This window comes from Salvelinus alpinus, chromosome 4 (assembly GCF_045679555.1).
Source record: "Salvelinus alpinus chromosome 4, SLU_Salpinus.1, whole genome shotgun sequence".
Taxonomy (NCBI): domain Eukaryota; kingdom Metazoa; phylum Chordata; class Actinopteri; order Salmoniformes; family Salmonidae; genus Salvelinus; species Salvelinus alpinus.
Genome location: NC_092089.1, coordinates 41,258,969 through 41,283,216, shown reverse-complemented (window position 1 = coordinate 41,283,216; position 24,248 = coordinate 41,258,969). Strand labels below are relative to the sequence as shown.

Sequence of the window (24,248 nt, the reverse complement as noted above, 5' to 3'; positions counted from 1 at the left end):
AAGGACACGATATTTTTACTCCCAACAGCTTTTTCCTGCGTCAGTAGCTATCACTAATTTGACTAAATAAAAATATATATAGCCACTAACCAAGAAACAACTTCATAAGATGACAGTCTGATAACATATTTATGGTATAGCATAGTTTTTTTTTTGAAAAATGTGCATTTTTCAGGTATAAATCACAGTTCTACATTGCAGCTGCAATCTGAAATAGTGCTGACCCAGCAAGAACAATTACAGAGACCAACGTCATATAACGAATTACTCATCTTAAAACATTTCAGAAAAATACACAGCGTACAGATATTGAAAGCCCAACATCTGGTGAATCCAAACAATATTTCAGATTTATGAAATGTTTTATAACGAAAACAAAATGTAGCGCTAAATTAGCATAGCTATACCAGGCAGATTCGGCTAGGCGCCCACGGCCAGTTCACATGCACAACAGATATGATATAACATCGTAAATTGGGTCTTACTATGGCTGATCTTTCATCAGAATGTTGATCAAAGTGTCCTTTGTCAAGATGAGTCGTTGGTTCCGTTCAGAATTGTTCCTTTCCCACTCCATTTAGCACAGGTACCGGTCGAGTGGCACGGATCTCTCAATTCAGACAACGGAACACCACAAAACTCCCGAAAAAATTCAAATAATCTGATTAAACTATATTGAAAAAACATACATTACGATGATCTGGTCACATGTATCAAACAAACTTCGAGACGGAGATAGTTTTCATCCATAACGCCAGCAAAACAGTACACAATCGCAGCTCCAACTCGTGCGAATCAGAAAACAGGAAGTTGTCGGTCACGCCAAAGAAATAGGTCTTATTTCACGTCAGTACCAGATAAACAAAGAATTTCTCCTCTGACGTCCTCTTGACACCCAGAGGAAGGCCAATGAGGTGTGTTTCGGGTCATAGGGGGCACGACCATATATAGGCAGAGCGTTGAAGCTGGCATACACATCTTGCTTTTTTCTTCTTGGTCATGGAAAGTGCTGTCAAATGACTTCTGTATCACTCAGAGACAAAATTGAAACGGTTTTAGAAACTAGAGATTGTTTTCTTTCCAATGGTATTATTTATATGCATATAGTAAGAGCAATAATTGAATAAGAGGCAGTTTAATCTGTAGAGCAAATTATGCTAATGGGAAAATAGCACCCCCTGTATTCTCAAGAAGTTAAGAAAAAAAATCAAATTTTCAATGATGGCCTAGGAACAGAGTCGGTTAACTGCCTTGTTCAGGGGCAGAACTACAGATTTTTAACTTGTCAGCTCAGGGATTCGATCTTGCAACCTTCCGGTTACTAGTCCAACGCTCTAACCACTAGGCTACCTGCTGCTTTGTGTACGCGTCCTGGTAATCCACCTGGTCACCTCGCTGACCAAGACCCTTCTCCCCCGATTGCTCAGTTTGGCCGGTCAGCCATCTCTAGGAAGGGTCTTGGTGGTTCCAAACTTGTTCCATTTAAGAATGATGGAGGCCACTGTGTTCTTGGGGACATTCAATGCTGCAGACATTTTTTGGTACCCTTCCCTAGATCTGTGCCTCGACACAATCCTGTCTTGAAGCTCTACGGACAATTCCTTCGACCTCATGGCTTGGTTTTTGCTCTGACATGCACTGTCAATTGTGGGACTTTATTTAGTAAGGTTTTCCCCAGTTGCCTCACTCTGTGTGGTCTTTTTCGGTTTCTTTCTGCTGTTGACTGTGTTGCCATTCGTTAATAGGTCACCTCGTTACAACATCCAGGTTACCTTTATAGTGCACGACTTTTCACCAGGGCCCATAGCTCTGGTCAAAACTACTGCACTACATAGGGAATAGGGTGCCACTGAATCATAGAAAAGGGATGATCCATCCATCAAGCAGCTTTTCCATTGCCCAATCAGCTTACATAACATAACACTGTTGTTTTTTGGTAAACGTCTCATCCACTGACTGTTAGTCTGTCAGCTTGGAACGTGACTCACCTCACGCCCCTTCCCCTAGCATATGGCTCCCGTGTCACCAAGTCAGCTCCTCTCCGACCACAGACAGGCATTCAACACAGCTGTGCTAAACATATACTTCCCCTATCACTCACTCACTCACCACGGTTTTAACCATTACTAAAGATATGTTCTGTTTCTGTTCTCGTCTGCTTGACTGTCCTCCCACTCTGTGTTCCAATGTGTAATAATACTGTTTTTCAATGAGGAAGAGCTATGAGCAATCTGTCAAAATGTATTATTTGATGTCTATATCCTCTTAGTCACCAACAGTTGGGTTTTTGAATGCCCTATTCGTTCTGGGAAGTGTTCCTGTTTTCTTTTGAACTAGTATTTTGTTTAATGATGACATATCCATGATATTGCCTTTACAGGCCACATGTCACTCAAACAAAACAGTTTGTTTTCATTGGTATGATGTATGATATTCTGCATCATAACACTACTGATGCATATGTATACTGTATGAGGGAGTGGAACGTGAAACGTGATTGCAAGTTGTATTATAGATGATTATCTTGACTCTGAAAGCCATCCCATGGCTGTCATAATATCTCTCTCTCATTCTCTCACTTTCACTCTCATTCTCTCGCCTTCTCTCTCTCTCACCATCTCTCCCTCTCTGTCTGTCAGTGTATTCACACCACTGAGGACAGGTAGTCACTGTGCTGCTGCTGTCTCTATACAGCTCAGTGTGTTCCTACTTCACCTTACCTTGTGTGTCCACCTCCACACACGTCACACTTTCCTCACAAACTGATCAAGGTGTGAACTACATACTGTAAGCTCTGTGTGTGTGCGTGCGTAACGGGTGGTTTGTTGAAAACACTTGTGTGACCTTGCCTGAGACCTGAAGGATTACATTGGTTCCTGGAAACAACGTGTAGGGCTAATGTGTGTTATTGACTAGGGCTCAATGTCAGTCTTAATGTAGCTTTGACAAGTATCCAAACCATAAATCTCTTTTACACTCTCTTCTTCCCAGAAATATGCCTCTTTTGGTTTCCTTGGCGTCAGTGGACATTCCATCCTGTAGTTCCTCTGACTGTTACTGTAAAATTTGCCTGACTGACCTCTGTGAAATGTGTCGTGGTAATTTCCTGTATTACTAAATGATGAGAAAGGAAACCACACACAAGTCAGTTATATATTTAAAGTCCATCTTTAATTATATGAGCTTCACCATAGCCCTTTGACTCTCAGATCAATTCAGTGTCTATAAATGAATTCTCTGAGAGTCCTTACAAAAAAATACTTAGTATCTAGTATATAGCCAAGATAAGACAACTCACATGACGAACCACAGATCTTAGGAACTTCACAAAGGGCCTTTTACTTGAAAGAGGAGTATCCCATAGCCAGATAGCATTAGCTATAAATTATCGTTCAGTTTGGTCTCTTAGACGAGGTTCTACTTCTCGTTCTTGGTACTTCATATTACCAAAACATTACCTCATCCAATGGCATATATCAATTGTCAATTCTAGGTACTCCCATCTCAAATACACTCCCTCCTGGACAAGCTCACGGAGGGGAGTGAGCCTCTAGGTCATATACTATGAAAGATAAGTTCAACATCAGAGGGGACATACAATGGTTCCAGACACTGCCATACTCCTCCCCCCAATGGGAAAAGGAGGGAATGACTGGAGTACAGACATAGTGGAGCCCTTCACATGGTGTCACAGATATATTCATTATGAAGACAATGTTCAAACCTGACTTCTCCCTTTCTGATATTCTGCATATTACCAGACATGTAAAAGACAAGCCTGACCTCTCCCCTCTCTGGGCCCCAAGTGACTTTTCCCTAGAGGAGAAAGGAAAATGCAACTGCCAACAGTATAGTCCAAAAGAAGACATTCTAATGACAAGTATAAAGTAAATAAAACATCTTATTCCTCTATGTTACCTAACTAATTCTGATTCAGCTACGACAAATGGAATGAGCTGTTGGATCAAACTGAGATACTGATGCCTTTCATCTCCATACCTTGGCTTCCCCCCCACCCTATATGTATGTCATGTGATCTAATCTGATGTGATTTGAAACAATACAAAACAATACAATATGATATTATACAATATGACATAATATCATTATGATTAGTCTTCAAATCCGTTCTCCTTTATGAAGCTAATTGTGGTTTCCGTTTGTGGTCACCAGGATGACCTGAATCAGTCCTGTAGTGTTGGTGTGGCAGATGGCAGGTAGCTCTCAGAGCCAGGAGCTGGAGGAAAGCTTCCCCACCGCCAGGGCTGCTGTGTGTGTTTGTGTGTGTGTATGACTGTATTGTATCAGTTGCCATTATAGCCCTAGCTGTATGGTCTGAGGGCTGCTGTTGTGCTGGTCTGTATGACGGTGGTGGACTGGGCATTAGAGAGAGAGGAAACAGAGGGAACAGGACAGATCCATTAGGCTGTGTTTACACTCTGCAGGCTGGCTGGTTCTGTTTCTCTGTCTAACGCTTGGTCTCACCCTGCTCCATCAATCACACACGTTTTCTTCCCCAAAGACCAACCAGTCTTTGATGTCTTTATGTTGCTGCTCACCACCCGCGTCACTTCAGGGTTATTATGTTGCTGCTCACCACCCGTGTCACTTCAGGGTTATTATGTTGCTGCTCACCACCCGCGTCACTTCAGGGTTATTATGTTGCTGCTCACCACCCGCGTCACTTCAGGGTGATTATGTTGCTGCTCACCACCCGCGTCACTTCAGGGTTATTATGTTGCTGCTCACCACCCGCGTCACTTCAGGGTGATTATGTTGCTGCTCACCACCCGCGTCACTTCAGGGTTATTATGTTGCTGCTCACCACCCGCGTCACTTCAGGGTGATTATGTTGCTGCTCACCACCCGCGTCACTTCAGGGTTATTATGTTGCTGCTCACCACCCGCGTCACTTCAGGGTGATTATGTTGCTGCTCACCACCCACGTCACTTCAGGGTTATTATGTTGCTGCTCACCACCCGCGTCACTTCAGGGTGATTATGTTGCTGCTCACCACCCGCGTCACTTCAGGGTGATTATGTTGCTGCTCACCACCCGCGTCACTTCAGGGTGATTATGCCCCGGCCTTGGTGTTATCATCTGATGAGTAGCGTTCTTGGGATTCCCGTTGTGTGAGGTGCTATTATTTTCCAGACTATCTGTCGTCTTTTTGCTGTTTTGATCGTAATAAAACACATCTCTGTCTGTGAAGCAATGACTAATACATCTTAAAAACTATTGTACACGTTGTTGGGAAAGAGTCAAAGATGTTGAGGTGGTCATTGCTGTACAGTCTTATAAGGTAGAAGGTCTATGGATATCCAGACCACGGTCAGAATGCATATTGAAAGTATTTGAAAGTATTTCACATATGTTCTGTATTTGACCCAAGTCTGTGGGCATCTACTTTAGGCCTTAGGATAGTGTTGGACAGAGAACTGATTACAGAAATGAAGATAATGTAAAGCACAGTTCATTTCTTCACCAGCTGTCATATAAAAGAGTTGAAATGACCTTCTATGCTTTATACTAATGGCCGACTTTTAACTTGCTGCATTAATTAATATGAATTACTTCAATACAGAGAGACCTTTTCTTACTCATGTGCAGTGTATTTCACAATTAATGAGATTTCAGCACCTGGCTTTCATTTATTTACTTTTTGTCCTCTGAAAGGAGTGTGAAGTGCACTCTATTTGTGGATACCAGATCTACACAGACAGACATGTGGGAAATAAACCAGCTGGCTATGTAATCAACCTTATTTTCTTCAGATGAGTCTGTGTATTGTATTCAACACCTTGGTCATTGGTCTTTACGTCGTCTCTTGGGACTGGTCCTTGGTTGGGTGGAAGGTGGAGGGTTGGCTACACCAAAGGTGCTAATGGTGTGGCACACGGTGTGGCACAAACAACGGTGTGGCACACTAATGGTGTGGCACACTGCACCTGCACAACGTGTTGTTTTCGTTGAACGCCAATCACAGTCACGTGGTCAGTGAGACACGTACCATTCCCCTTCCCAGAACGTCTGGACCATTCCTCTGAATCTTTCACACCCTTGTTTTACAGTAGCTCTGGGTTGTTATGGTAATGTTGCATGTACGTTGCTAGGTAAAGACAAATATCAAAGCCGTGTGTCTATATACTCTAGATATTCTTCCACACTAAGACCTTGTTTGTGGGTTACTTATAATGTTTATTTATCAGCTCCAATCTGATGCATCTCTTACAATCTGCCACTCAGGTGAATATTTTCCATTTAGACAAGTCCGACCTGTCATAATCCCCACACCAACCGCATGGTTGAAGGATTCTTCACAGGGAAGAATAAGTGTCCTCAGAGGGATCGTCTGATGTGCTGTAGTAATCTACCTCTCTGCAAGTCCTTTACTCTTTGAAACATATACAATGTAGTTGGTTATTCTTCGCTCTATAGAACTAGTGGAACAGGGGTCAGGGGTCAGCCAAGCATTCAGTAGAGTACTAGAGCTCTGAGACCAACAGAACACATCACCCTCTGCCATGTCAAGTGACAAGGCTATTTAACAAAACTGCACTTATTGCTATCTTCTGTCTTCTTCCTGTAGTGATGAGTGTGTCACACTCTGGAATGAATAGTCCAGCAATATAAAGATGCACGTACTTTTGGCTTGTTCGTGCAACCTCACTCATTATAATGATCCAATAATTATTGGTGCCACTCCAAAACATTAAGCCTCTGGCTCTCACAGCCGGATCACCTACCTCAAAGTTAATGGTGTGTGTCTGATGGTTGTGATACGTAGGAGGAGGTGTTAGCAGGATCCCCATTAATACACAATGAGTTGTATTCTGATTTTAGTGCACTTAAAAATGTAAATGTCTCCCATTAAGAACAATTCAGGATTTACACGAAAGTCAAAAGTTTAGTACGCATATCTCAACTTTCACTCTGGTCGTATCATTGTCATATTCCAGACTGCTACAGTCAGATGACGCATTAAAATGACCCAGCTGGTTCAGACGGTGTTCTTCTCTTCTGTCTAATTTTCTTTACTTGTTCATCTGACCTAGATGAGAACATGTCATTCAATGGACAAAAGGGGAAATTGGGCGATTTTGTTTGGTGGAAATAGGTTGCAGTGTTTTTCTTAGTCAGGACTTTTATTCCCAGTGAGGGACTGTAGCCCAGACGTATGCTATATTTAAAGGAGAGCAGCTCACTGCTTGTATCAGTAATTGGCCAGTACTGTGTCTATTCTGCCAGTTTCTCTGAGAAAAAGCACAGCAGTTGGTTTTCTGACAAGATAGTTAAAACAGCACAATTTAGCTGTCTGTTGTTTCAGTGCTAACCTGCCTCTACAGACACTTTGTCTCTCTCTTCACCAAGCCTGATGTCCTAGATTGTAATGGCATGTGGGAGAGATGCCCTATATTCCAATCTAATTTTACTGTGCTCAGAAACTTTGTAAAGGGTCTTAGGAACCACCTGTGAGATCTGGACTGAAGTGGTTCTGGATGGATGGTCCAAGCTGATCCAAACTGGTCCAAGCACACACTCCCAGTACTGAAGTGAGCTGTTTAGAGGATGTCTGTTGCCTCAGGTTGAAGAGAGAGATGCCAGAGATGGCAATAATGAACTCTGCAGTGTTTATGGCGACTAATTCAAACAGTCCATGATGAAGCTTAGGTGCTTGAAATTATGTTGAAGGAAGTGATGTCTCAAAGACAAGAATTCGGTTGATAGCCATTTTGTGAGATTGTCTCACAAATGACAATTATTTAACAGACGGTAAATTTGAACTAGCTCTGGTGAATTCTCCTTCGATAACGGCAATAATTTCAGCGCCGCTGTACTGATGATGCATGGGAATTTAAACAGAGAGTGGGATAGCTGGCTACATGGGGTTTGCTGCAATCTTTGGTGGAAAAACACTGAAGAGAACTGCGTTGCTGGGGACCGTGGGGGTGGGAGGGGGATGGAGATCTATCACGTGAACTGTGAGTGACCGGCATGTGGCTAACACCCCCCCCCCCCCCCCGTGGAATAGCTGTTCAGGGTTGTTTATGCCCCTAATGGCAGGCTGTCACAGGGACCTCTGTGTTTGTGCATGCGTGTGTGTGTGTGTGTGTGTGTGTGTGTGTGTGTGTGTGTGTGTGTGTGTGTGTGTGTGTGTGTGTGTGTGTGTGTGTGTGTGTGTGTGTGTGTGTGTGTGTGTGTGTGTGTGTGTGTGTGTGTGTGTGTGTGTGTGTGTGCGTGCGTGTGAGAGAGGAGCCAGTGAGGTTCAGTGAGTCGTATCTCTGGGTAGAGCGCCTTTGCCTGGAGCGGCAGCCGAGGTGCGCCTGAGCAGTGAGCCCTCTGATTGGCTGAGGAGGATGCAGCTTGCCCACCCTCTTCTTTTCCCAATTGCGTTAGAAGAGGAGAGGGATGGAGAGGAGCTGAGTAGCAGGCACATAGCACAGAGCACTAACACGGAGCAGAGAAGCAAGCAAGCTCTCTCTCAACCCAGTCTCACTCTACGCAGCACAGGGAGACAACACACAGAGCTACATCAGAGAGCCATTCTGCTACAGTACAGCTCCATAGTCTGCTCTTGAGCTTCAGCGTTCAACCAGTTCTTCAGTTATCCTCTCGGTGCACAGTAGAGCTGTCTGGAGACCTGTAACGTCCGCTAGAAGGCGACTTGACTCAGGTGATCAGTGGGTGATCAGTGGGTGATCAGTGACCATGGGTAGGCAGGGGCATGATGCCACTGCAGCGGCTGGCGCCCCGGGGTCCGGGGTGCGCATGCAGCGTTCCCAGAGCAAGATGAGCCTGTCTGCGTCGTTCGAGGCGCTGGCCAACTACTTCCCCTGCATGAACTCCTTCGACGAAGAGGACGGAGGTAAGAGGAGATGGCCCTAACCCTGGGACACTGAGGCAGACACACACAGCTTCTGCTGCTGCTGGAGGGAGAGAGGCAGGAGCTGAGGGGAGAGAGAGGGAGCAGAGGGATGGGATGGGGGGATGGAGAGGGGCAGCGGGAAGAGAGGGAGCAGACAAAGGGCTGGAGGGGTGGAGAGAGATGGAGCAGGGCATAGAGGAGAGGGAGGGATGGACTGATGGTTGACTGATGACCTGAAGGGGGAGAGGGAGCACAGGGAGGGTGGAGGCTGTTGTAGTATTAGCTGTGGTACAGTACTGTGTTGCTGGTGGATGGGCATGCTCAGTGTGTTTTTGGAGAGGCTTCTTTTACTTGAGTAGCTACTTCCCTGTTCGTGTCGTTGGCTACTGCTTTAGATGTGATGTTCTGTTCTGAAACACTGTCTGGCTCCCTCATCAACTTCACTTACCAATGGCAAGCATGGTTGTCTTGTCTCGATTGGAATGAATCACTATTTGTTTTGGTGTGGGCGATAGAATAGATTTAGATATTGTGTTGACATCGTATCCAGTGTCGAGCGTGTGTGTTTGTAGCTGTTTTATTTCTGAGTGGGTGTTGAGAATATGTTTGATAATCAAGATAGGATGTTTTCTTAAAACTAGGTTAGGGGGATTGTATTAGCTGTGGTTGTATTAGCTGGGTTAGGGGGATTGTAATTAGCCTCCTCCTATAAATAGACTTAATAGACTCTTCTGAAATAGACATGATCTACTGGAATGTTGAGATAATACGGTAGAAATGTTTTATGATTTTCCCAGAGCCCATATATCTCTACCACTCCAAAGTGACGCATTTTCGTTGAGGAGTGTTTCACGGCTAGGGCTGGTTGCACTGCAGCATTTTCTAAATGCTTTACATTTTTTTCTGCCTTTCACAGATCCTTATCTCTTTGCAGAATACATATTTTTCTAGATTGTTTTCCCCTTTAGTGGGAAATGGAGTTTAATGATGTGTATGGAACGCACTTTCAATAGTAGTAGCTTAATTTGACTGACTAGATCTGTCTGGGTGAGCTTTACAAAAATCCATTCCGTAATCTTCTTAATACTTCTTAATACTCTACCTTAATTACAAACCATGACTACGGCAAAGTGTGTGTGTGTGTGTGGGGGGGGGGCTGGCTCATGGCACATACAGTCTCATCATAATCACACACCTTTATTCAGCATTAGGTATAAACTGCATCATTAAAAACAGTTGGCTGGCCATTAAAAAGCGATTTCATAGATTAGCTTCTCCGCCTTTATTAGTATTGCCACCCATAATGACCTCAGATACGTACAGCCATATGCATGCTAACCACACTACATGCAGTGGTCAGGTTGACCTTAGCTTTGATTCAGCTGAATGAATGTTCATTGATTCATTCAGCTGATCATTCAGCACATCGCTCATTGATTGTGTTTAGGTGGTTGATGCATGGCGGGAGCCTGACTGTCTGTCACACTGGCAGCTCTTTAGATGCCTTTAGACGTCACTGTCAGCTTCTCTGAATCCAGTTTGCTTTGTCAGTGCTGAGGAGAGGATGAGGAGGCGGATGTCATTGAATAGCTGAGATGCCAGGGTTCTGGCCTCAGCAGTGAGGGCCTGCCTGAGTAATAAAGGCTTATCTTCCTCTGATTCTAAGAGTCTGTACTTCCTGTGGATGGGAGACAGGCAGGCAGACAGGAAGTGAGAGAAGCTACAGGCAGGGACAGTAGTCAGAGTATAATTAAGGCGTTTGAAGATGAGCATATTCTTGGCACAAATCACACACACACAAATGCTAAGTTACAGAGAGGGAAATTGCATTAAGAATAATATGAATATATGCCAGATTATTTTCTGTTTATTTGAACACAGAGAAAGGGGAATTGTTGAGTGGTCTTCAAACTGTAAGAAGTCTTGGTTATAGAGGGCTTTATTACCCCCTCTGTGTGTTGCCCTCATAAAGGTTGTTCCTGTGATAAAGCAGAACCACTCTTACGCATGTAAACATTGAGTGAGGAACATTCACTCTCTATGTTGAGATGCATTCCCTGTCCAGTGGTCATGCCTGACACAAATTAGCTCTATTTACGTTCGTTCTCTTTACCCTGGTTATCCTCCGAGTTAAACGATAACACTGCTTGAACTCAATAACTCTGCTTCCTGCATTCCTTACTGAGAGACAAGACAGACCCATTAGTTCACCTTTTACCATTTGACACTTTTAATTAGTCCGCTGTACCCCTTATGCATTTTTGTATTTGAAGGAACTGCCATTTTGTTTCTTTGGTTCTTTGCAAAAAGCCCTGTCATGTGACTTGTGTAGAGCTCTGCAGTGGCTGTACCAGTACCTGCTCCTACAGTTACCTCCAGTATATCCCTCTCCTGGCCCTCCTTGGTAGTTTGCAAAGAATGCCATTCAGGCCCCACGCAGCTCCAGCCACGTCCTGGCCATGTGCCCTACACAGGGCCTGCTGTCACATAGACTGGAGATGTCCAGCGAGTCTAATGGGGGCGGTCAGCTGTCACCTTGTATCAGTTGGGGGAGGCCAGACACTGAATGGTCCTAGGTGGAACAGAGGGATGGAGGGGGGAGAGAAAGAGAGGGAGAGAGAGACTCTAAGCTAGAGCAAGAACCCTGCAGAGCAGGCAGCCGGTGCTCTGGCATAGCAGGAAGAGGGATGTACATGGTCTTCTTCTGTTTAGCCCATTCATACACGAACACACATACACACACACGTATGCACAAACAACTGTTTAAAAAATATATTTCTGTAGATACCGTAATATGGCACTTTATGTTTAATAAATCTTTTTGCTAAATTATCACATGGAAGTTGCAGTCCCTTGGTAGCACTGAGAATAGGGTGCATGATGTTGTTGGTAGAATTGTCATAGAGTGGAAGTGTGATCTTCCTGTTGATGACTTCAATGAGACTTCTCGTAATAAGTGAAAATGCTACGTCTACAATTACCCTACTGTATGTAATTCGAAAGCAAAGCACACACTTGAGAGCAATGTATTGACTATTTCTCCACCCTGCTCTCTTTCCCTCTCTCTGTCCCTCTCTCTATCTCTTTTTCCCGCTCTGTCCCTCTGTTCTGTCCAGAAGCCGGTGGGAAGAAGCTTCGCAGCACCGTGCAGAGGAGCACAGAGACGGGCTTGGCCGTAGAGATGAGGAGCCGGATGACTCGGCAGGCCAGCAGAGAGTCCACCGACGGTAGCATGAACAGCTACAGCTCCGAGGGAAAGTAAGTGAAGTATGACGCATACCAATGTGATAATGCACACCCCCCCCCAAAAAAATGGGTTTCAAATGTAGGTTTGGGGTGCTCATTTGAATTTCCTGTCTTTTTTGGGGATCTTGCCAACTCTAAATAAGCAAGTTCAAGCTTTGAGGCCTTCTTCTTTAGTCTCCATAGTTACCAGTCTCATCTCTCCCTTCCGTTCCAGCCTGATCTTCCCTGGTGTTAGGCTGTCCTCCGACGCCCAGTTCTCTGACTTCCTGGATGGACTAGGCCCAGCCCAGCTGGTTGGACGACAGACGCTAGCTACACCACCCATGGGTGGGTGGATCAGATTCCTGGAACAATGTTGTGTCAAGAGATTCTGAATGAATTATATATTTGGTTTACGTGTCAAGACGCCTTTAGCGACCCTATCCCATACGGAATGGATATCTGTATTGTGTGAATGGAGTGTTGACATTGTGTTGGCTGTGGTGTGTGTTGTTCAGGTGACATCCAGATTGGAATCGTGGACAAGAAAGGAGCGCTGGAGGTGGAAGTGATCCGAGCCCGTGGCCTTGTGGGAAAACCAGGTTCCAAGGCACTGCCAGGTAATTTACTACGTGATGTATAATATATTAATATATGCTATTTAGCAGACACATACAGTTGAAGTCGGAAGTTTACATACACCTTAGCCAAATACATTTAAACTCAGTTTTTCACAATTCCTGACATTTAATCTGAGTGAAAATTCCCTGTTTTATGTCAGTTAGGATTACCACTTTATTTTAAGAATGTGAAATGTCAGAATAATAGTAGAGAGAATTATTTATTTCAGCTTTTATTTCTTTCATCACATTCCCAGTGGATCAGAAGTTTACATACACTCAATTAGTATTTGGTAGTATTGCCTTTAAATTGTTTAACTCGGGTGAAACGTTTCAGGTAGCCTTCCACAAGCTTCCCACAGTAAGTTGGGTGAATTTTGGACCATTCCTCCTGACAGAGCTGGTGTAACTGAGTAGGTTTGTAGGCCTCCTTGCTTGCACATGCTTTTTCAGTTCTGCCCACAACTTTTCTATAGGATTGAGGTCAGGGCTTTGTGATAGCCACTCCAATACCTTGACTTTGTTGTCCTTAAGCCATTTTGCCACAACTGTGGAAGTATGCTTGGGGTCGTTGTCCATTTGGAAGACCCATTTGCGACCAAGCTTTAACTTCCTGACTGATGTCTTGAGATGTTGCTTCAATATATCCACATAATTCTCCTACCTCATGATGTCATCTATTTTGTGAAGTGCACCAGTCCCTCCTGCAGCAAAGCACCCCCACAACATGATGCTGCCACCCTCGCGCTTCACGGTTGGGATGATTTTCTTCAGCTTGCAAGCCTCCACCTTTTTCCTCCAAACATAACGACGGCCATTATGGCCAAACAGTTCTATTTTTGTTTCATCAGACCAGAGGACATTTCTCCAAAAAGTATCATCTTTGTCCCCATGTGCAGTTGCAAACCGTAGTCTGGCTTTTTTATGTAGGTTTTGGAGCAGTGGCTTCTTCCTTGCTGAGCGGCCTTTCAGGTTATGTCGACATAGAACTCGTTTTACTGTGGATATAGATACTTTTGTACCTGTTTCCTCCAGCATCTTCACAAGATCCTTTGCTGTTGTTCTGGGATTGATGTGCACTTTTCGCAACAAAGTCCGTTCATCTCTAGGAGACAGAACGTGTCTCCTTCCTGAGCAGTATGACGGCTGCGTGGTCCCATCGTGTTTATATTTCCGTACTATTGTTTGTACAGATGAACGTGGTACCTTCAGGCGTTTGGAAATTGCTCCCAAGAATGAACCAGACTTGTGGCTGATTTCTTGGCTGATTTCTTTTGATTTTTCCATGAGGTCAAGCAAAGAGGCACTGAGTTTGAAGGTAGGCATTGAAATACATCCACCGGTACACCTCCAATTGACTCAAATGATGTCAATTAGCCTATCAGAAGCTTCTGGAATTTTCCAAGCTGTTTTAAGGCACAGCCAACTTAGTGTATGTAAACTTCTGACCCACTGGAATTGTGATACAGTGAATTATAAGTTAAATAATCTGTCTGTAAACAATTATTGGAAAAATTACTTGTGTTATGCACAAAGTAGATGTCGTAACCGACTTGCCAAAACTATAGTTTAACAAGAAATTTGTGGAGTGGTTGAAAAATTTGTTTTAATGACTTCAACCTAAGTGTATGTAAACTTCCGACTACAACTGCATATCCAAAGCTACTTACAGTACCGTGAGTACATACATTTTTTGTATCCTGTATTTGATTGGAATAGAATAGAACCCACAGCCCCGAACTTCATGCTAGTACCAACTGGTCACTACGGTAACCAGCGCTTGAACCAACTGACAATGCTGCCAATAGTATTGTAACTATTCTGTCTCTCTCTCTCTTCATAGCACCATATGTAAAAGTGTATCTTTTGGAAAACGGAGCCTGCATAGCCAAAAAGAAAACAAAAGTAGCAAGAAAAACCTTGGATCCCCTTTACCAGCAGCAACTGCCGTTCGAAGAGGCTCCTGGAGGGAAAGTTCTACAGGTAAACTTCTACGTTCTACAAGGCCTTGATAAATACTTCACAGTTCACACAGCATTTCTAAACAAATGCAGGCATCTAAAATATTATAATAACATGTCTAATGAACCCTCTTCTCCACAGATCATCGTATGGGGAGACTACGGACGCATGGACCATAAATCCTTTATGGGAGCAGTTCAGATACTTTTAGATGAGCTGGACCTGTCTAACATGGTGATTGGCTGGTTCAAGCTCTTTCCTCCTTCCTCATTGGTGGACCCTACCCTGGCCCCCTTGACAAGAAGAGCTTCCCAAACGTCATTGGATAGCCGGTCATAGCAGTGTGTGGACTGATAGCATTGTTGTAGCAGCAGCACCCAGTGTTGAGGTTAAACAAGCTGCGACAGACCGGTCACGCCCCCCGGTTACACTGCATGCTTGATGTTGTGTCTTCTGAGCCTGTTTCTAGGGGTGCAAACGTGATCCTGTGTTTTGAGCAAAATGTCGCACACATTGTGCGTAGCGAGCGTCGCTCCCTCGGCCGGGTCGGAGCGCCAGCTCAGATTGGAAGGCCGTAACGGACTCCTTAGCGCGAGGAATTGTCTCTAAATCGAGCAATTCCAGGTTTTCATCCAATCTTAAGCCATGGGGGTCGAAACTGGGAACCCGCTCGATGAGTTCTACAGAAGCCCTTTTCGAATGAAAAATACATGTTTTTGTTTTTAATTAATTGGTTTGTTTTTTGTTTGTTTTATTGTCGATGTACTTGTATACCTGAAGGGGTGACTGACAGTGTTGTCCTGTCCAGAAGCTTGGTCACGCCACGCCAACAGACCTAGCTAGATGTGTAAATGGAACTATGAGGATCATTGCAATAGGAGAGGTGGGGTGTCCCAACTAAAGCTTAAACTCTGAATATGAGGCCCTAGTGAAAATACCTGTAGGTAGTAGATCACACCAGAGAGACAATACTAAATACCTGTAGGTAGTAGATCACACCAGAGAGACAATACTAAATACCTGTAGGTAGTAGATCACACCAGAGAGACAATACTAAATACCTGTAGGTAGTAGATCACACCAGAGAGACAATACTAAAGTTACTAAAGGCAATAGAGAATTGGCTACTGTACTATCGACACTCCAGAATCTATTGATCAGAACCCACAACAAGACTAACTTTTATGACCCAACATTATTATTTATCTGTTGATATATTGTATGAAGATTAAATGAAGATTTAAAAATAAAAAAAATATTTTTTGCATGGACAAAAATGTAGCTAAAAAAAAAAGGAAATGATTTTCTTGAGGCTGCGACTTGAAGAAAAACAAATAAAACAGATCAGCCATTTTCAACAATTTATATTATTTTTGAATATAAATTTCACTAGTGCATGTGGTTTTCAAAGGGGAGTGAATGCAACAGCGTGATAAAAAAAGACACATTGTTTATCATTCTTTAGACCATCCATAACATAAGTCTGTGTTTGGCAGACATACATACAGTAAGAGAAACTAAAATAAAAAGTTTTGGAGTTATTTATCAAAAAAAAACTGTTTATGTGACAAAGTGATGATGAAAATAAATGTAAATTATTTATTTCATTGTAAAGGTTTACAAGCCTTATAAAGATAAACATTATGTGCAAATTGTACACGTCTCTTTTTCTCCCTTGTCACAGGGCATCCCCCTGATATTGTCCAGAGTTTCAGGACTGTTGGTTCTTTTACAGCTCTGTATCGTTTCAATATGTCTTTTTTGGGGGATTTGATTTGTTTAACAAGCATGTTGAAAAGGATTTTCTGCAACATGGCTTGGGCACACCTTAAAATAACTCAGCATGTTTTGTTAAAGAGGATATTTGGGATTTTTGCAGTTTCTTGTACAGTGCATGTTAACTTTGTTACTTTATCCCCCTCACCTTCAATTGAATTCTACAGAAAATGAATTAGTTACTTTCATGGCCAAACTATTAAAACGTTATAACAAAACATTCCACCAACCCCTAGATCATATTTTATTTCCACTTTTTCAAAAAGAATGACAAGGAAAAATATTTTATATTCATTGGAGGTTGACAAAAAAGTTGTGGTTGCAAGTGTATTTTATTTCAGTATTGTTAACTAACATGCAAAAATAATCTGTATTGGTACAGCAAGAAGGATATTTATATCCAAGCAAGAAGCAGCAAACATACAACTTATGTACTGTATAATGCTGTGTAGTTCAGGCACTGTTTGTGAGGATGAGCAAAACACAAGGTCAAACAACATGGGATGTTGCCACACTATATGAATTTAGTTTTTTTGTTTTTGTGAAAATATAATTAATTTAATATATTTTTATTTGTTTATTCTTAAGCCAAGACCAGTTTATTTTTTATTTTTAGTAATTATAAATGCTTCTTGTGTATGGGAGGTATATGAATCTTACAGTTATGTCTGAATGAAAATAAACGGAGACATTATTCCTTTTCCATGTTAAACCTATACATTCTAATGTCCATCCAATATCTTGATGCTATAACAAGCTATATACTTTCAGTTTGGATTTACATTGTACATATTAGACATTTGAATAAAACAAGCTAACTCAAATAGATGAATAGAATATTTTGGAATAGGAATATTGTCTCACATGATGACAAAGACATATGTTATTTACCCTTTTGAATGCCTTTTCTTTCTTTTGTTTTGGTGCAATGTGTTTATGCCAAGGCTATGTCTTGGTGAAGTATGGTTGAGTACAGAGATTTATGTAAGTTATTTTTCAAATAAAAAATGGATATTACACTGACACCGAGTACCAGCAAACAATATCAACATACAAGAGCATTTTTATCTATCTGGGCATGACTATTTTCTGTTCCACAACATCTACACATTACTATCTTTATTCCTCCAGGTAGGTTGTTCCACAACATCCACAAATTACTATCTTTATTCCACCAGGTAGGTTGTTCCACAACATCCACAAATTACTATCTTTATTCCACCAGGTAGGTTGTTCCACAACATCCACAAATTACTATCTTTATTCCACCAGGTAGGTTGTTCCACAACATCCACACATTACTATCTTTATTCCACCAGGTAGGTTGTTCCACAACATCCACACATTACTATCTTTATTCCTCCAGGTAGGTTGTTCCACAAATTACTATATTTATTTCTTCAGGTAGGTTGTTCCACAAATTACTATATTTATTTCTTCAGGTAGGTTGTTCCACAAATTACTATCTTTATTTCTTCAGGTAGGTTGTTCCACAACAACCACAAATTACTATCTGTATTCCTCCAGGTAGGTTGGGGGTAAAAGAAAAACCCATTGTCTTTTACAATAACAAACTGTCTGGCAAGTACCAACTTAAAGGTCACAACCTTTGTGGCCCACTAATGGTTCCTACCTATACTACAGTCTACGCTACAAATATTTTGTTTTGTTTTTCAGAACTGTATACAGCATGTGAACAAATCAAGACTAAGGTCAAGCTGGGGGAAGTTAAGAGACAAGAAGTAGCAGTCAGTTCCACTTCCCCTCATATGAGTGCAAAGTTGTGCTTCCACTAAATCATTTGGCAACACTACAGATGAAAGAACAACCTATACTTTTGGAGAGAGCCAGGAATACATTTTACTACAGAACTAAAAAGGAAGTTCCTATTTTACTGTTTTAACACACACTACTCAGCTGTGTAGAGTGGTATGTTGGAATGATCAACAATGCTCTATGCTCCTTATATTGAAGGTTGTACTACTTGAATAGTAAGTAAGTAAGTAATTAAGTACGTTAGTTCGTAATTTAACCACCTATCACAAAATACTTTACTTCAACAATGACAGTACTGTATTTTGAGTTTATTCTTCACGTGTTTGTTGAGATGAACTCCTGTAGTGTGGTTAGACAGTTAAGTGAGCGACGCCTTTATTACGATGATAACTGGGAGGTGACTAAGTTCTGAAATTTTAAATGGGAAATGAGTAAGTGTTGAGGTTAAAATTGGTATGAAAGCTTGAGAGTTCTGCTTATCACTTCACATAGTCTACTATACAGACATACCACACAGGACCAGCAGGTAAGAGAGACACTGTGTTGTGATAATGCTGAATTTGTGAGGCTCTAATAATGCTTTCCAAAGTATTGGTGGATGGTTATGAAAAACTATGTTTAATGTATAAGGTTGGACACACCAGTGTCTGCCCAAGATAGTCAACAGTTTCTGTAGCTTTAAAGCTACTTTTGGTTCCCTCTAACTATATGTTATGCTAAACTTTACCCAAAATGTTTATGGAAATGATAAATCAAATTAAATCATATGTATTTATCTTCTTGGATTTCAGGCATATCTCAGTCCTCTTGATATTAATAGATTCTTTGATTATTCTTTCTGAATGCCTGGTTGTTTGTTTTGATATTTTTTTTAAGTGTGCTTGGGTACCTTATTTTACGTAAATAAATTACCAGATATTTACCAAGAAATGACATGGTTAAATGGAAATGACACAGTTCTAAATGACACAGTTCTTTCTTTTGGATACATTCAATCAACTTTTTTGCCACTTAGTCTGAGACCATTTCAGTAATGGAATTTTTGAGGATTTACAGTATTATCAGATAGATATTTGTCTTTCTACCTTTCTCAGGTACTGTTTCATCAATGATGAAAACAACTTGCCCTCAATTGAAACAAACCCTGTATCACTCCTGGTCCGCTGCTGCAGACCTATACACAACAAACACCAGGCATGGCTGGAGAAACCGATCAGTCCTCTTGATCATCTGTCTCACCTTCAGTCTCGTCCTGAGCTCCATCCTCCTCCTCTACCTGCTCTATGTCCTGCAGTACGGCCTGATGGTGGCTGCTGGGATAGCAGGCTCCTTTTGGGTGGTAGTGGGGGCCTCTCTGTTCCTCTCTAAGAGGGTGCGGTGCTTTGGGGTTCTGTTTGTGCTGTCTTGTGGGATGAGGCAGGGCCGGAACGTTCTCATCACCGCTGGGACAAGTTTGGTGGTTCTCAAGAACGTCCAGAACACGCTGGAGAACATCACAGGGCTCAGTAGGAGTATGGTGTGCAACCTGCAGGCCAAGAGGGTGTCCATCGACACCACGCCGCTCTGCAACTATGTCAGGATGTTGAGATGGGTCGGCGACGTACTCAGAGCGTTCACAGACTTCGGGGTGGCGGAGTTGGTTTCTGATCTGAAGGTCACGTCAGAAGGAGACACTGAGAAGTTGAGGGACAGGCTGGTTGAAGCTGAGAGGACTCTGAATGGAACTGCAAAGAGCATCCGGGCCGCGGTGGACACGCTGTCCTCTGTAAGTCAGAGACTTTTCCCTGCCTTCAGTTTCCTCCTGCTGATGGGCTTCACAGTGCTGCACTTGAGGAGATATTGCCACAACAAGAAATATGAAAACGTGTACATAACCAGGACTTTCATAAATTTTGATGAGAAGCAGAAGGCAGAAGGAAGGCCTCCAGTGCTCCCCCTCACACCGAAGGAGGCTAGACGCTACATCACCATCCCTTCCCCTCGACTCAGTGCCACGGAAGGGAAAGCCATGCTGACATTCAGTTTCCCAGTGTTCACCCATTGTCTAGCCTGGGTCTTGTTCATAGGTGTTGATGTACTCATGTTCTGGTTTGTTGAGGTCATCAGAACGCGACTTCATGAGCTAGAGCCATTTCATGTTCCTTTGATTATGAACATAAACGTAAGTATCTATGTTAGTAAAACACACAACAAGATACAGTCTTAGTCAATGATTTATTGCCTTAATTCATTCAATACAATCTAGCCACTAGGCTATAACCCTGTTGCTCTACTGACACATTGTTGTTTCAGGAAGACATGACCATTATTGGTGTCCCCATTTCAGAGGAGATCAACAGGAGGGATTTCTCCTACCAGGTGTCCATCTTTGAGAAGAGTTGCCTTCCTAAACCTAGATTAGTACTCTATGACTCCATCCTACCTCTGGTTGTGTTACTAGCTGCCCTTCTCAGCATGGCCCTGATGTCTGCCAAGCTCACACAGATCAGGCTCATGGTGTGTGAGCAGTTCTTCTCCACCAATGCTGAGGAGAGGGTGGAGTTTCTGCATGCTAAGATCCTGAAGAAGAGATCAAGAAAGGAAGGGAACAGGAAAGCTGAGGAAAGCAGTCTGAGATCCCTCATCAAGAAGGTCTGCATAATCCAGAGATCATTGATAAACATTGATGGAGACCTTAGAATGGTATACTACTGTATATTACATAGATGTTCTTATGTGGCCTAAAGTACTGCACATTGTCATAATTTGTCCCAGGGAAAAAGTACAGATTAATTTCTCAGTAAAATAATAGATACAATATATGTAAGTTACTAAAGTACTGTTTGATTAATCCATACTTTCTTCATCAGCCAGATTTCTGGTGTCCAATACTCTACAGACCACAGCAGTATGACCCTTTTCAGCAAGCAAGCTAGACTTTCTGCTGCCACAGGAAGAAGTGAGAGACACCCTTTTTTTGTTGAAATTGTGAAATGTGAATTATGAGACACGTTACATTATATAACAACTCAAATCTAGACTAATGACATGTTGTCATTGTAAATACATACAGTATTTCAGTTTGTTAATTCATGTACCTATATAAATAAAGGTAAAAAAACATGTTTTTATAATAATAAAAATAAAGGTTAAATGATGGTTACCAAGGTTTCCAAGCAACTTTTTGAAGCAATCTAATGTGAGATGTAAATAGTTCAAACATTGAATAATTGGGACAAAATTACACTTCATTTTAAAGAATAAAAACACCTCAAAAACAGCCATCAATCCCAGTAACTGAGATATAAACTTCTTGTATCTCTATGTCATGTCTTTAACTTCTGCATTTTCTTCATTGTTACCATGGCTATGGAGTTTGGATGATCATAAGTGCACAAGGTAATTGTCTGCAATGAGAACACATAGCTCTGCAAAACATGATATCTGTTTCAGTTGTTTAATGTCGATCAAAAATGACAGGGACAGTCATTTACCAGATTATTTCGTCTCAAGGTATTTACAGTGGGGTTCGAAATTATTGACTACCTTTATTAAGATGAACAAAAATTACTGCTTAAAATATATAATTCAAATACTGAGCTATATTGTATACTCCAGAAAATTGGGAAATTATATTATTTATACTAATACAATTGCTGAGAGAAGGACTTTGTTTAACAAGTAATATACAATTTTTCTCAAACAGTTAGGGGTAAAAATATTGACACCTCTGTTTTCAATACCTTTCAATATCTCACCTTGCGAGAATAATGGCACTGAGCCTTTTGCTAAATAGTTTTATGAGTTGGAGAACACATTGGGAGGGATCTTAAACCATTTCTCAATACAGAATCCTTCCCGATACCTGCTCCTATGGACTGCACTAATTAATTCAAACCACAGGTTTTCAATGGGTTTCAAGTCCGGAAACTGAGATGACCATTGCAAAATTTGGATTTTTCCAAATAAATAATATAATTTCCCAATTTTTTGCAGTGTACAATATAGCTCAGTATTTGAATGATTTATTGAAAACATGTGGTTTGAATTGAAGAGGGCAGTCCATAAGCGCATACTAAGGATCTGAAAGGATTCTGTATGGAGGAAGTGTCTAAGATCACTCCCAATGTGTTCTCCAACTCATAAAACATTTTAGAAAAAGGCTCAGTGCCATTATTGAAAAATATTGAAAACCGGGATGTCAATCATTTTGACCCCTACCTTTTCTCTTCAGCAATTGCATTAGTATAAAATAATATAATTTTCTAACATTTTGGGAGCATACAACATAGCTCAGTATATTAATTATTTATTTCTGCCCATCTTTATCATGTCGGACCCCACTGTATATGAAGATAAAGGATCATGTGAAAAATGTTGCCTAATACCATAATTGGACATGGCATTGCTTAATTGTGCTAGGCAGGTCAACTCAGTAAAGTGCAGTGTGAGTGTTTGAAAGAAAATATATACTATTTTAACCCAGGTCTGTTACTGAGAGAAGGCACAGAGATGAGTGGGCTGACTGTGACTCACACACTGCTGCCACTGACCCGTAGCGTTTCCTCTGATAAACTCACATTATGTCTGCAGAGCCCCAGTGGCTCAGTACCACGTCAGCACGCCAGCATGCCAGCACGCCCAGTAGGAGACAATCCCAATCCCAAGTTGCAGCGCTGCACTACCAACAAGTTCCCCGGCGTTTGTGAAGCTCGCATTCATGGTAAATGCTGCAGATGTCAGATGATCATTTCCAATTGAAAGCTATTTTCAAGTGGAAATTAGCTTTCAATGTAAAACACTGTGCACTTCTAGACAACCTGCATTTGATAGTATCCCGGCCATAGTTTAACACGGAGATAAGGGTAGACTCTCGTCCAATGTGCCAGATACAAACATAACAAAGACATATTATTGGAAGTTATGTGTTTAAATGGGCATCATCATCACCATCATCATCAAATATAACTATGCAAGTGTTTATTTCACATAGTAATAACACAATACATTTTATGCAATTGTATAAATTGTACTAAATAGTTTGGCAACGTAATATCATCAGAATAAAAGCATTGACTGGCATCTGCATTCAAACAAACATAAATGTTTTCTTGGTCCAGCTTAGCAAAATTCACAGACCCATGGTAGCCTTGAGAGAACATGTTGCATGTACAGTTGAAGTCAGAAGTTTACATACACCTTAGCCAAATACATTTAAACTCAGTTTAACTCAGTATTTGGCTAATGTGTATGTAAACTTCCGACTTCAACTGTGTATATATATATATATATATATATATATATATATATATATATATATATATATATATATATATATATATATATATATATATATATATTTACTGAGTGTACAAGACATTAGGAACACCTGCTCTTTCCATGATAGACTGACCGCGTGTATTCGTGGATTCCAAGGGAAGCCAGGCTTTCCCAAATATTTGACCAATAAAAACATTTAAATTATAAAATAATGTATCTTTTGTCTCTCCCTGTGTTTTCAAAGTTTTCCGTCAATTCGCAAGTAGCTGAATCTCACCAGAAGAATCATCCGAGCGAGGAAAACAGTGTCCCTCTGTCTCAGTATGTGTCGACCATGTATCTGATGCTGTCAGATAGGTCTCCACCATGCGCATCCCCCTCGAATATGCCGATTTGGCAATCGCCTTCTGTAAAAAGAGAGCGACCCTATTACCACCACATCGACGAGGGGATTGTGCGATAAACCTCCAGGTAAACGCTGCACTTCCCAGGAGTCATGTGTATCCCCTGTCACAGGAGGACACGGTGGCTATGGAGACATATGTCACCGAATCTCTGGGACAGGGGTACATTCGGCCCTCCACATCACCTGTCTCCTCGAGTTTATTTTTTGTGAAGAAGAAGGATGGAGGTCTGCGTCCGTGCATTGACTATAGAGGTCTAAATTCCATCACAGTGGGGTTCAGTTACCCTACCTCTCATCGCCACGGCGGTGGAGTCATTCCACGGAGCTCGGTTCTTCACAAAACTGGATCTTAGGAGC

At 41.8% G+C, this 24,248-nt stretch overlaps 2 protein-coding genes across 21 annotated transcripts in view; both read left to right on the top strand.

Annotated features, from left to right (window-relative positions):
• The window catches only part of LOC139573661 (regulating synaptic membrane exocytosis protein 2-like), a 213,728-nt gene extending 196,255 nt beyond the window's left edge, over positions 1 to 17,473 (top strand). For 14 of the 17 annotated variants that reach the window (XM_071397362.1, XM_071397363.1, XM_071397367.1 and 11 more), the window contains 5 exons: positions 11,984 to 12,125; positions 12,328 to 12,440; positions 12,611 to 12,712; positions 14,556 to 14,695; positions 14,816 to 17,473. In XM_071397362.1, the coding sequence (XP_071253463.1) occupies positions 11,984 to 12,125; positions 12,328 to 12,440; positions 12,611 to 12,712; positions 14,556 to 14,695; positions 14,816 to 15,013 (695 nt within the window). In that variant the 3' untranslated portion in view covers positions 15,014 to 17,473. Of the gene's footprint in view, positions 1 to 8,304; positions 8,868 to 11,983; positions 12,126 to 12,327; positions 12,441 to 12,610; positions 12,713 to 14,555; positions 14,696 to 14,815 lie in introns of those variants that run through there. The other 3 variants (XR_011674637.1, XM_071397375.1, XM_071397374.1) reach the window with 3 other exon arrangements.
• A 1,216-nt stretch (positions 17,474 to 18,689) lies between these two features.
• Positions 18,690 to 21,359, top strand: LOC139573662 (dendritic cell-specific transmembrane protein-like). Of its 4 annotated transcripts, none has more exons than XM_071397379.1 (4): positions 18,690 to 18,752; positions 19,321 to 20,387; positions 20,519 to 20,857; positions 21,080 to 21,359. In XM_071397379.1, exons 2-4 carry the CDS (start codon positions 19,335 to 19,337, stop codon positions 21,209 to 21,211), a joined length of 1,524 nt encoding a protein of 507 aa, XP_071253480.1. In that variant the 5' UTR covers positions 18,690 to 18,752; positions 19,321 to 19,334; the 3' UTR covers positions 21,212 to 21,359. The 4 variants fall into 4 exon arrangements, with proteins under 4 accessions (XP_071253480.1, XP_071253485.1, XP_071253484.1 ...); XM_071397384.1 differs by having other exon boundaries at positions 21,076 to 21,359; XM_071397383.1 differs by having other exon boundaries at positions 20,519 to 20,908; positions 21,076 to 21,359.
• Positions 21,360 to 24,248: the final 2,889 nt, after the last annotated feature.

What these genes read in the sequence shown, in the direction of transcription:
- LOC139573662 (XM_071397379.1), top strand. Translation starts at nt 19,335, where the DNA reads ATGATGAAAACAACTTGCCCTCAATTGAAACAAACCCTGTATCACTCC. An exon ending in CTTTGATTATGAACATAAAC is followed by an intron (nt 20,388 to 20,518) that starts GTAAGTATCTAT and finishes TTGTTGTTTCAG; the next exon opens with GAAGACATGACCATTATTGG. An exon ending in TGAGATCCCTCATCAAGAAG is followed by an intron (nt 20,858 to 21,079) that starts GTCTGCATAATC and finishes TTCATCAGCCAG; the next exon opens with ATTTCTGGTGTCCAATACTC.